The following is a 12813-nucleotide window of genomic DNA, read 5'->3' as shown; positions in this document are numbered from 1 at the left end:
AATGCTTGGAACAAGAACCAAGCAAGTCTTTTCGTATGGGCGACGAGGACATCGTATTGTCAACGTCTCAGACCGCGATGACCGAGATTATCTCAAATCAAACACCATCGAGGAATCTCCATTCAAGTCCACAGTGACAAAGAAGCCCAAGAAAACGGAGAATACACTTATTTTATCTCCATCTCCAACGAAGACTGTCCGTGTACAGAAGAAACCTAAACGATCTCAGGCTTCACCTACTATTTCTCCGTTGGCTGTAGCCAACAAACGAGCTCGAGTCCGGAAAACTCTAGAGTCGAAGAAGATAGCAGAATTAAAAATGGACAATTATACTCCCATCCGGCAGCCTCTTACCCCACTCCATCCCAACATTACGCCAGCTGCATTGAAACACGTTCTCACGAAGAAAAAGGCGAAAGTTAATGGTGCGAAAGGCACTCCGTTGGGAGCCAAAAAGCCCTACTCGCCTTTGGTAGACTTGGATATCATTGTTATTGATGATGCGGGGAGACGACTTAGCCAGGAAAGGAGGGTCTCGCGAACGAACGTTCAAGTAAATCCAGTTACTACTATGCCCACAAGGCGCGGGAGCAAAGTGGCAGCTAAAATACTAAGTGTTGTCGCGACCAGCGACAGTGAAGAAGAAGAGTACACGGTCAAGCCCATGAAGAGGCCCGCAGGGCGCAAGAATGTCATTGTCATATCTTCTGATGAATCAGAGCCTGAAGTTGTTTCAGAGCATCTTGACGACATTCCCTTGGCACAACTCCAAAGCACACCTCCCAAACCTTCTAATCTTCCGCGAAAGCTGTCGAAGCTCCAAGTAGAAGTGATCGTTCCCCCAGCATCCTACCGTATTCCTACAACGAAAACCAAACTGCCGTCTCCCCCACCTGTGCAACCTCAACCGCTCCCATCCATATACCTGCCACTTGCTCCTCCTCCACTTCCTGTTACTAAACCTCGACAGCTAACTCCTATCCGCCGTAATGGCAGTCGGTCGTTATATCAAGCTCCTTACCCCCCATCACCATCGACCCCAACGGATCTTGACCTTTCGCTTGATTTTTCTCAGCTTGACATAACCCCTTCACCCCAGCTCAACAATAGCGCATCGTCACCACCAGACTACCTGCTACCGCTCCTAACTGAATGCTCACAGGATAACCCATACGAGTTCTCCGCGTTTATTGAAACTTTTCCCTTCGATCCTATTGTCCAACCTGCAGACGCAGCAGCTACCGATATCAAATTCCACAAAATCGGGGAAGCTTCGTATTCAGAAGTTTTTGGAATTGGTGATGTTGTTCTCAAAGTCATCCCCTTGCGTGACGAGGAAGCAAAGGCTGTCTACAACGATGTAGACACTCCCGCACCCAGCGACGCCAAGGATGTGTTGAAAGAAATGATCGTAACTCGCGCCATAGGGGAGGTTTGTGACGGTTTTGTAAAGCTACTGAGGACATATATTGTTCGAGGTCGGTATCCTTCCTTACTGCTCGATCTATGGGACGAATATAATGAACGTAAGGGTTCCGAAAGTATACGCCCAGGTAAATTCAAGCTATATTTTGTATTGCTATCCTTTAACTGAGTTGATCATACAGATACTTTCAGTCTTTCGCAGACTTATGCTATCATCGTGCTGCCCAATGGTGGGCCTGATCTTGAAGCATTTACATTCACACACACGGCGAAGTTGGGCTGGCATCAAGCGTGTAGTTTATTTTGGCAAGTAGCCATGGCTCTTTCACAAGCAGAAGAGCTCGTCAATTTTGAGGTCAGTCAGATAAATTTTTAGTAGAGGTCGAGTTTTGAGCTGATTTTGAACTAGCATCGTGATCTTCATTGGGGGCAGATTTTGGTTAAAACCGTCCCTATACCAAAAACAAAACGATTAACAAAAATGCCCATGGATGACATCCGCTTTGGGCTAAAAGCTACCATCATCGACCTCGGGCTTTCACGAATGGATGCAAATGAGTCTAAGACATACTGGACTCACTTCGACGAAGAGATATTTGAGGGCGAAGGTAAGATATTGAATTGTCGAGGAAGAACCAAGTTCTTGATGCTTTGAGTCACACAGGAGATTACCAGTTCGATGTATATCGGATGATGAAAGGTTACAACTTGAACTCGTGGCAGAAGTATCGACCATTTACTAATGTGATGGTAGCTAATTCCTTTTTGTCGATTTTTTCTGTTTATTGACGGGTCATTTTAGTGGTTACATTACCTTGTTCTTAAATTGCTATATTCCAAGCGGCTCAAACCTCCTGCTCCCTCGCGACGAACCACATCGGTCGCAAGCCGTAGTGCTCTAGGAGGGTACGAAGAAAAAGAGTGTTACGACTGCCTCCTGGAGATGGAAGAAGTATTAGCCAAGTGTATAAAGACGACAAAGAAGAAGCAACCGAGTACGGTCCGCAAGGGGGGACGCAAAACTCAAGCTGTAGTTTCCACTGAGCCTGAGAGGTTTATATTTGAAAATGCAGGCTGCGTCATAAATTATGGTAAATCAAAAGGGTGGTTGAAATAATTCCATTGCTGTCTAATTTTTGCTTCCGTCTGTAATACGCTTGGTATGCAATGTTCTCCCAGATTTTCCTGTAGATTATTTTTGTATCTATCGCGCACTTTGATTGGATGAATGATACCCGAGTGTTGTTTCTGTATCCGTAACCCTATTACTGGGTCCAGGCTGATCCTGCAACAACGTCATAGGGAAATCCAACGCGTCCGTATTGCGACCTGTAAAAATGATATTGGCACCTCTTTCCTCTTATCTACCATCACCGCTCCTTTCCTTTCTCTCCACCATCCACGATGTCGGCTGCGTTTGATCCCAAATCAGTCTTGAAGTTGGACGGTTATCTTGAGCCTTTCCTCCCTACGATTTCGCACCGTCAAGTCTTGTTTCAGAAGTGGAAAAGCACAATTGATCAATATGAAGGCGGCTATGAAAAGTTCACTCGAGGTTTCGAGAAAATGGGGCTCAATGTGAATCAAAGCGGAGAGGTAGTGTACAGAGAATGGGCACCCAACGCGAAAGAAGCAACTTTGATCGGAGACTTCAGTGAGTTATCTTGTGCTTGTTATCTACTCAGTATACTGCAGTAGGGTCATAGATTTGACCACAGGCTTGCTATAAGCACAGAGAGTGAACTAATGATTGGTTTTGTAGATGGCTGGAATAGGACTACTCACCCGATGACCAAAAACGAGTACGGAATATGGGAGCTAACCATTCCACCCAAGTCTCCTGGAGTTTGTGCAATTCCTCACGACTCTAAAATCAAAGTGAGTGGTCTCATGTAGTGTTAATCAGTCGTTTATTTAATGCAAACTGTTAGATATCTATGATTATCCCAAGTGGTGAACGCATCGAACGTCTTCCAGCTTGGATCAAGCGTGTCACTCAGGATTTATCTGTTTCCCCGATCTACGATGCGCGTTTTTGGAATCCTCCCGCAGCGGAACGTTACCAATTCAAGCATTCGCGTCCCCCTCAGCCTAAAGCAGCTAGAATATATGAAGCTCACGTTGGCATATCCACTTCAGAAGGGAGGGTCGGTACCTACAAAGAATTCACGAAGGATGTTCTACCAAGGATTCGGAATTTGGGGTACAATACCATTCAACTGATGGCTGTCATGGAACATGCGTATTATGCTTGTAAGCGCGTCGCCCTTCTCCAGAGGGCATGATTGATGATTGAACACCTCTCAGCATTTGGATATCAAGTCACAAATTACTTTGCTGCCAGTTCACGATACGGCACACCCGAAGAACTCAAAGAGCTCATTGACACCGCGCACGGCATGGGTATAACAGTTCTGTTAGACGTCGTCCATTCACATGCATGTAAAAATGTATTGGATGGCCTCAATGCCTTCGATGGTACAGACCACCTTTACTTCCATGAAGGCGGAAAAGGGCGTCACGAACTCTGGGACAGCCGGTTATTTAACTATGGATCTCACGAAGTTTTGCGTTTCTTGTTGAGCAACCTTAGGTTCTACATAGAGGAATACCAATTCGACGGGTTCCGATTTGATGGTGTGACAAGTATGATGTATACCCATCATGGTATAGGTACTGGCTTCTCTGGTGGATACCACGAATATTTTGGAGATAGTTCCGATGATGAGGCAATTGTTTATTTAATGTTGGCAAGTAATAGTGACCCACCGCCATGGAACCTTTCTCTGACTGTGTGCTTTTGTTTCAGGCAAATGATGCAATGCACCAACTTTACCCTTTCGTTGTTACCATTGCTGAAGACGTTTCGGGAATGCCCCTTCTTTGTATCCCCCCAACCCAAGGAGGCGTCGGTTTTGATTATCGCTTGTCCATGGCTATACCCGATATGTGGATTAAACTTCTCAAGCATAAGACCGATGATCAGTGGGATATGGGCAACATTGTCCACACTCTCATTAACAGGCGTCATGGCGAGCGGAGTGTGGCGTATTGCGAGAGCCATGACCAGGCCCTGGTTGGCGATAAGACTTTGGCATTCTGGCTGATGGATAAGGAGATGTGTTAGTCGCCTTAAACGGGTCCTATTTTATTCAGCTAAGGCGATAATTTGCAGATACACACATGTCTGATATGTCACCTATGACACCCATCATAGCAAGAGGGCTTGCATTGCATAAGATGATTCGGTTGGTTTTCTTTCCATTTTCTTTGAAACTATCACTCAACAAAACAGTCTTCTCGTCCATTCCCTCGGTGGAGAAGGATATTTGAATTTTGAAGGCAACGAGTTTGGACATCCCGAGGTGACTTCAATTACGATGCGATGTACTGGGTTTATTAATATCGTCGATTGTGCAGTGGCTCGATTTTCCTCGAGAAGGCAACAACAATTCTTATCACTATGCGCGTCGCCAGTGGAACGTTGTCGATGATTTGGTTTTGCGGTATCGGTACTTGAATAACTTCGACTGTGTTATGAACCATCTCGAAGATAAGTATAAGTGGCTGTCAGCACCTCAGGTAACAATCTTAGCAAGATAAACTGGAAGGATGCTCATACTGTTTGCATTGACCAGGCATATGTATCGCTCAAGCATGAAGGCGATAAAGTAATCGTGTTTGAGCGTGCTGGACTTCTCTTCATTTTTAATTTCCACCCCACAAACTCGTTCACGGATTATCGTGTGGGCGTTCAGGAAGCCGGAGAGTACGGCGTTGTGTTCAGCAGCGATGAGAAAAGGTTTGGAGGGTTTGATAACGTCTCACTGGACGGCAAGTATTCCACGACGCCAATGGATTGGAATGGGCGGAAGAATTGGTTACAGGTGAGTTGTTTTGCATGGCTAGTCGCACATCAACGACCGTACCTTATACTTTCGAGTCTATTCAGGTGTACATTCCAAGCAGGACTTGTCTTGTACTGGGGAAATGAAAGTAAGCTAGTACTGTGGTATGTTGTCTATGTATTAGTAGCTAGATTTTCTGTGTATGTCCAACGTGTATGTGAGCGACGGGTTTCAGCATGGTAGCGGCATGCGTCGTGGCGAACCGTGATAAGATTAGTTGTACACCCGATATGGTAATTGAGAGCTTCTCGAACAGCCAACGCACAAATATATAAAGTACACTCTATGTCATAAAGCTATTCTCACCCGAACCGTCGCTGCCTGTGACTAGTACCTAACCATGGGCAAACAGTCTTTGACGAAGGAAACATCGAGCTCTGATAGTATACCTGTTCCTGTCGTAACACAACGTCCTTCAAGTTCATCCCTGAGGGTCCAACCCTGGATTCGCTGGCTTCTTCTTATCTCTATAGGTTCTCGCATTCTTTGGGATATATCTAAACCTCGCGTATGGCACACGGGAGGTGATAATGGCGATCAATGGGTTGATGCATTGACTAGCCACCATAGTCAAGGCAAAAAACAAGCGTTGTTTGGCAAGAGGGCAGAGAAATTGTTCTTGTGAGTCGTCACGTACACTTGCCTGCACAGCCCAATAATGTGCTATTACCTTCAGATCGATTCCTAACGAGTCCAGTGCACTAGCAGCCTCTCGTAAATATGCAAGCAAGCCCCACATGGCGGGAACTGCAGGAGATTTAGATACCGCCAAATATTTCTTGTCTCTGCTTGAAAATGAACTTGGCATTGATTCGTCACATGCCGATGTACCCATATTTCCTGCTGGATCTGAGGAGTCACGAAACTCGACGCTTTCAATCCCATATCTTGAGGAACCTAAGGCTTGGATTGACGTGTACTATCCTGCACTCAACTCTCCTCTTGAGCACAGCCTCGAAATTTTAGGAGAAGATGGAAGTCCTGTCTGGTCGGCCCAATTGGAAGAAGTGTCTGATGAAACCGACCCGGATGCTCATAAACACGCCCAGACGATTCCAACATGGCATGGAATAAGCCGTGGTGGAGAGGCTCAAGGGAAGCTAATATATGCGCACTTCGGGAGAAAGCAAGATTATGACGCCCTCGTTGAAGCTGGTATGCAACCTTACCTCAAAAATTCCACCATATAAACTTATCTTATACATGATCAGGCGTTGATTTCAATGGTTCTATTGTCCTAGTACGATATGGAGGAAATTTCCGTGGCTTGAAGGTATGCACCTTATCGTCATTTCGGCATGTTAGTCGTGAAGTTTATCATTTCCCTAGGTCAAAGCTGCTCAGGAACTTGGAGCTGCTGCTGTTCTCATATATTCTGACCTTCGAGATGATGGCACGGTTACCGTCGAGAATGGTTACGTCCCGTATGTCATTTGACTTCCTTGTCTGTATTACCTTCTCTCACCAGCTTCACTTAGATACCCTCATGGCCCCGCTCGAAATCCTACTTCTGTTCAGCGTGGTTCAGTTCAATTTTTGTCAATCTATGCTGGAGATCCCACAACTCCAGGTTACCCATCTTATGAAAATAGTACTCGAACTGAAGGCTGGAGCAAGCCGACTATACCAAGTTTGCCTATCTCTTGGGAGAACGCAAAAGTGCTCCTAGAAGAAATAGAAAAAGGCGATGAGGCTCGGGCCGTCCGAGTCGTTAATCATGGTAAGGCAGTACATATCCCCATATCAACTTACTGGAATTGAAATGAATTGGTAGTCGATGAGAAGATCACCCCCATCTGGAACACTATGGGTGTCATTCCTGGCCATATCAAAGATGAAGTGGTAATACTTGGCAATCATCGGGATGGTAGGGTCTTGCCTTCTTTCTTGTATCTATGCTGATGCTTTTGTGTTTGACAGCCTGGGTGAGCGAACCGCCTTTTGAGCTAATTGAGACATGTAATTGACTAGAAACAGGTCCTCGGGGCAACCGATCCTACCTCTGGTACTGTTTCTGTTCATGAAACCATCCGTGGATTTGGCGCTCTCTTGCGAAAGGGCTGGAAGCCGCTCAGGACTATCGTCTTTGCTAGCTGGGATGGAGAAGAGGTATGCTTGCTCTCCTGCTTAAAAATAAAGACACAATTTAGCTAAGCAATTGAAAATTTCTACAGTACGGCCTTATTGGCAGTACAGAATGGGGAGAAGATTTTGCAGACTGGATCAACAAGCACGTAGTTGCTTATGTCAACATTGGTACGTACCCATGAATATCTTTCAATTATTTACCTTTACCTCTCATTATTTTCATATGCAGACTCCTCTACATCTGGATCTCATCTTGGTGCATCTGCCTCCCCTTTGCTTGCTCACTTGCTCCGTCAAACTGCCGAAGAAATCCCCCACCCCACCTCAGAAGGTCGCACCCTCTGGGATGCTCGCCATGATACTGGAACTTTGTTTGGCGAGAACTTGGATCCTGAAGTTGCCTCCATGCACCAAGAAGAGCTACTAGCTATCGATAGCATCGGTGTCAATGCGCTTGGTTCAGGCAGTGACTACACAGTTTTCCTGCAGTACATTGGGGTATGTTACCGTTACCCGTACCTGGGTCGCTCGTATACGAAGATATTGATATCACCTGTGTATATTATTTTAGGTACCAAGCACCAACGGAGGGTTTTCATCGACGCTGCATGACCCTGTGTATCACTATCATTCAGTCTTCGACTCTCAGAGATGGCAAGAAATGTACGGAGACCCTGGCTTTTACCGCCACGTAAGTTGTGCCATCCTCGAATTGCATCTGTTCAGGTCTCACTTTTTGTTAGGTTGCCATTGCAAAGCACATCGGGCTACAAGTTTTGCGACTTTCAGGTTCCATCGTATTACCTTTCAATACAACGCATTATTCCTATGAGCTGGAGTCATATCTCGACAGGTAAGAAGTTCATCATCGTGATCATAGCCTTGCCCCATTGACCTCGTATATATCTTTAGCGTTGAGGCAATAGCTTCAGATGCTTCCTTCGATGTAGATCTTTCCCCTCTTCGTAACTCCATTCACCACCTGCAGAGTGTCAGCTTTAAGTTGGACACGGAGAAAGAGGGGGCAGAACGCAACTTGAAGAAGGTGCTCAAGAAACTCAAGAAACAATACGCCAGACATCGTCGCTTCAGGCGCAAATTACATGAAATCATCTGCAAAGTCAAAACGATATTCCACAAGGGCGAGCAATGTGATTCTGATGGCTTTCACCAACGTGAAGTTAAGTTAGCCAATGGAAAAACGATAACATACAGTGGTGGCCGGATCCATGATTGGGCAAAGGAACATGAGGATTCGCGGGGGGAAGAGGTAGTCAATAATCGCCATCATCATCTTGGGTGAGGCTGTTGGCTTCGTTGACAATTCTTCCACTCTAATGAAACCTTTTATATTACAGACATCGTCCACCTCGGGCACTCGTCAAGGCTATTAAACGAGTACAAGCCGTGAACAAGAAGCTCATTACATTTGAGCGTGGATTCATATCAAAGGAAGGCATTAAAGATCGCGAATGGTACAAACATCTTGCTGTAGCTCCTGGAAAGTGGCTAGGTTGGTCCTCGCCTACTCACCCACCTTCTATTCAATGCTAAATGCTACCTTAGGCTATGGTGCAACCACATTTCCCGGACTGACGGAAGCACTCACATTCGACAGGAACACAACCACAGCTGTACATGAGGCAAACAGGCTGAAAGTTGTGATCGATAACATTGCGGAGACAATCCGTGCTTAAGTATACTGATTCATCAAACCTCATGTAATATATAACTACTTTGTCCAAGTCGTATCGAACACGGCCTCTCTTTCGCAACAAGTGAAAGAAGATGTGACACTATGCATTCACGAGGTAAAAATCTAAAGTTACAAAAGTTCTATAAACAAGAGAACAGATTTTGGAATTCCGACCAGTGCCTTCTAGGTATAAAAGATCATCACTTTACTCTGAACTTGCCAATCCATGCTAGGTCCTGATAGCACTGGAGGACCACGATTCTCCCATCCGATACCAAACGAGATTGGTGCCAACGCATACCTCCCTCACACGAGGATATAACTCGGACAGTTTCTCTAAAATAAGTCGTTCGCCTGCACCCTCCGCAGCAGGACGTGCTGTAAAATCGCATCGCAATCTTAATACCTCGATTTGAGCTGGGAGTGTAGCGTGTCCATCCGCGATTAAACAGACAAGGTGCTGCAATAACAATAAGTATTAGTGCATAAGTTTGAGACAACGAGACAGGATAAACGACGGACCTGTATTGAAACGGGATGATCCTTAGGAAGACATTGTTGAATACTGGAGAACGGCCCACCGCAGCCGATCTTTAGACCATCAACCTGACCAGCGCTGCTTGAGTATGTGTGTCAATTACCAGTAAAAAGAGCTTACATTCGTCGACCGCTGATATCTTCCCTCGATCTCTTCATCTAGGGGTAATGGAAAGCTAGGGAGCCTGGAAAAAGACACATCGAGTTCCCGCAAGTCTGGAAGATAGGCAGTAACGGCGTCGAGAGAGTCGAGACTAGATGTTATCCCACTGAGTGCCAGGCACTTCACACCGATTGTGGATCTAGAAAGACTGGCCATCGAGGAGCCTATTTGATCTGATAAGAATAAGGAGTTGATGCTGTTTTGACCTTGGGGGATCGACAGTCGTAACTTGACGTCAGTGACGGGACGATTGGTGGTAAATAGATGGGCTAGGTGGAGGGGACCATCATATGACGTGAGTAATGGAACCACGTCAGAAGGCAACGCATGCGGGTAACGTGATATATTATGACAGCCAGATATCTTTAGAGTTTTGAGGCGAGGAGCTGCGCGTAACAAGGTGAGGAATTTATCCACAGTGGTTTCCTCAACATGAACTGCGAGGTGTGTAAGATGGTGAAAGGTGCCCAGGGAAATGAGTGACGAGAGGACGGCGCCAGTACAGTATTCGTCTTCAAGGGTCAATTCCGTCAAACGAGAAGGCGCCAAGATTTGCAAGGGTGTAGAAAGACGCAAGTGATTTGGTATTCCGCTGGAAGACATGTTAAAGGTCTTCAAAGACATATGTCTCTCGGAACCACCAGCCATTTGGCACTCGTTAAGCACGAGGGCATCCAAATTCGGTAATGCCTCCAAGATGTTCCATATTTCATCGTCCAGGTCTATCCATGAGAGATGAAGAATGCGTATGTTGGGAAGGGCAGACAGCAACGACACAAAGGCCTTGGTTGTCGCCTGAATAGTCTCTAGCACCTTTGGCAGGTTTCTGTAATGGATTTGGAATGCTTCGTTGCTAAGTAGATTCCTCGAGTCTTCCAGTCCTACGAAATGGCATTCGTGTACCATGGCCCGAACGTCATCGCCATCTGGATCCGTGCGCATTGTTTCGAAGCGCTTCAGCAAGCGCTCGAAGCTCCAAGAATCTGGTTCATATAAGCTCAACATGAGATCAAAGAGGTCTGATCCCCCATATGTGAGCTTCCGGTAGAGGGTCTTTTGACACGTCTGACGGAATAGACGGCAAACTGAGACTAGCCGCTGGAGATCATTTCGACTGGAGTAACTCCAACACTCCTGCCAGATTTCGGTAGGTAACCTAAATATGTATGATTCTGGCTGGAGTTGCTCGAAATGTGACATGATGCAGCTGAAATGCAATTACTCTAAGTGTGAAAGAAAAAATGTAAATTCAATGACTGATCGAACCTGGGTTATGATTGAAGGTAATATGCGAGGCAAGCAGACAGAACCTGTGTGAGATTGAATACTGGTCTATGCGTAGTAGCTATATCATCAAGGATGAAAGTACGGTGAGACTTTTCAGTGAAATGGCTGAGATATATATAAGAGCGAGAACTTTATGCGGCCGCCGCAAATGGCAGAACGCACATACGTACATCACAGGCTTATGCGCAGGTGAAAGGAGGAAGAAGTTATGTGTCCACATGCGACTCGGAAAACGGGCAAATCGGTCGCAGTATGATGGAAGCATATGCCGTGAATCAGAGTCCGAGTCGGAAAACATCAAAGCAAAAGAAAGGCGCAGCAAATAGTTTTCCGAAAAGGTGGGACTCAACATCAGGTGATCTGTGACAGCATGTGACCCACACAAATCCATCCTTGTTGTGACACTGCGTACGACTCCATTTTCCTAATGCCAACTGCACATATCGGCTCGCACAGATTTGTGCAGAATTAAACTGAAAAACTTTCTGTGGGATGTTTGGGACAAAATTAAGGCTTTGTGCGTACCATTAGATATATACAAAAAAAGTCAGGTGATCATGTGACATTAGTGGTGTGCATGAGCCCTACCTTATCAGATAAGCAACTTCTACAAGGTTTTAGGCTTTATATATACTTGCAAGAGTGAAAAACAAATGCCAATATGCCCCTTAGATTTTATGGTGGTGATACAAGTGCAACAGCATCTGTATGATCCAGAACACCTTGTGGAGAGCATACAAATCAACATTAGCTTTAAAAAAGTGATATGTTTGGATGTAGCATTTCTTATTCTCTAATGTCAAGAGAATAAGAAATGTCAACATCCTTCCACCTCTCTGCATCAAGAAGTGGATTTTAAAACAAGTCCACAACACCGTACCTTTTAGAAAACCCATCTATCACAACTTTTTTCAAACAAGGACATGTCCACAAAAGCCATTCAGAAGCATCAACTGTTCTGTTGAATATTTGAGGGGAGCTAGTATTCTAGGACCCAGGTGAGGATATTCTGAGCAACTTGAGCTTAGAAGGAATCTCAGCTAGTCCACAATTCAGCAAATGATCATCTGTCAAGCAAGATTTATATCCTGTACTGTCAAGATGCAAAAGAAAGTGAACCTCTGAAGTATAATCAAAATCTGAATAACCCAGCATATCAAGTTCAGCTGGGCTGATGGTCTCTTGATTTCTCAAATGAAGAACATAGGGCAAAGTTTATAGGCAAACTCATGACAGAATCATCTTCATCATCTGATTCTAAACTCAAGTCACCACAGCAATATATTAAACACATAGTGATATAGAGAGTAGCCAGGTTTAGAAGGTGAGTAGAAATCATGTTGAACAGTGCAAGGTGCTGTGGTAGCTGATCAATCAAAAGACTGTACACAGTAGTGGTAGACTTGGAAAGTGATGACAATGACAAGATCAGTTTGTTTATAGATCCATCACAAAGTTCTTCACCATAATAACCTATTTGGCTCAAGATTAAGTTGATATTTATTACTGGTCATCCAGGGACAATATGTGGTGGAATTGAAGCGGGAAGTTGAGAACAAGAATGTTGTGTGGAGAGCCACAAAAAAACTATATTGGGAGTACCATGAAGGAATTTGAAGAATAAGTCTTTAAATTTGCCATCAATTACAGGAGTCAGGTGAGTCAGGTGGTTGGAGGGCCCAGTCAGGTTGTTCAAATACATGATAACA

The 12813-nt window shown here is 45.0% G+C and overlaps 4 protein-coding genes across 4 annotated transcripts; 3 read left to right on the top strand and 1 right to left on the bottom strand.

The window, feature by feature from the left end:
* Nucleotide 1: 1 nt before the first annotated feature.
* Nucleotides 2-2602, top strand: SERLADRAFT_446909 (uncharacterized protein; the record flags this gene model as incomplete). The annotated part of the gene is made up of 5 exons (XM_007315699.1): nucleotides 2-1553; nucleotides 1608-1780; nucleotides 1835-2033; nucleotides 2090-2175; nucleotides 2228-2602. The coding sequence occupies 5 exons, from the start codon at nucleotides 2-4 to the stop codon at nucleotides 2540-2542; spliced, it is 2325 nt and encodes a 774-aa protein (XP_007315761.1).
* A 162-nt stretch (nucleotides 2603-2764) lies between these two features.
* On the top strand, nucleotides 2765-5529 carry SERLADRAFT_446908 (glycoside hydrolase family 13 protein; the record flags this gene model as incomplete). The annotated part of the gene is made up of 10 exons (XM_007315698.1): nucleotides 2765-3079; nucleotides 3188-3303; nucleotides 3357-3678; nucleotides 3733-4179; nucleotides 4239-4547; nucleotides 4601-4673; nucleotides 4721-4790; nucleotides 4846-5007; nucleotides 5064-5312; nucleotides 5378-5529. The coding sequence occupies 10 exons, from the start codon at nucleotides 2830-2832 to the stop codon at nucleotides 5417-5419; spliced, it is 2040 nt and encodes a 679-aa protein (XP_007315760.1).
* Nucleotides 5530-5637: 108 nt separating this feature from the next.
* Nucleotides 5638-9232, top strand: SERLADRAFT_360310 (uncharacterized protein; the record flags this gene model as incomplete). Its single annotated transcript, XM_007315697.1, has 15 exons — nucleotides 5638-5954; nucleotides 6010-6488; nucleotides 6545-6606; nucleotides 6663-6757; nucleotides 6812-7053; nucleotides 7108-7205; nucleotides 7311-7442; nucleotides 7508-7589; nucleotides 7651-7919; nucleotides 7993-8112; nucleotides 8165-8274; nucleotides 8334-8601; nucleotides 8665-8720; nucleotides 8780-8934; nucleotides 8988-9232. 15 exons carry the CDS (start codon nucleotides 5674-5676, stop codon nucleotides 9116-9118), a joined length of 2580 nt encoding a protein of 859 aa, XP_007315759.1.
* On the bottom strand, nucleotides 9202-11402 carry SERLADRAFT_413986 (uncharacterized protein; the record flags this gene model as incomplete). The annotated part of the gene is made up of 4 exons (XM_007315696.1): nucleotides 9202-9577; nucleotides 9640-9723; nucleotides 9776-11024; nucleotides 11084-11402. The coding sequence occupies 3 exons, from the start codon at nucleotides 11015-11017 to the stop codon at nucleotides 9347-9349; spliced, it is 1557 nt and encodes a 518-aa protein (XP_007315758.1).
* Nucleotides 11403-12813: the final 1411 nt, after the last annotated feature.

This window comes from Serpula lacrymans, assembly GCF_000218685.1.
Source record: "Serpula lacrymans var. lacrymans S7.9 unplaced genomic scaffold SERLAscaffold_4, whole genome shotgun sequence".
In the NCBI taxonomy this organism is placed as follows: domain Eukaryota; kingdom Fungi; phylum Basidiomycota; class Agaricomycetes; order Boletales; family Serpulaceae; genus Serpula; species Serpula lacrymans.
The sequence above is the reverse complement of the archived record's forward strand: the minus strand, read 5'-3'. Positions and strand labels throughout refer to the sequence as shown.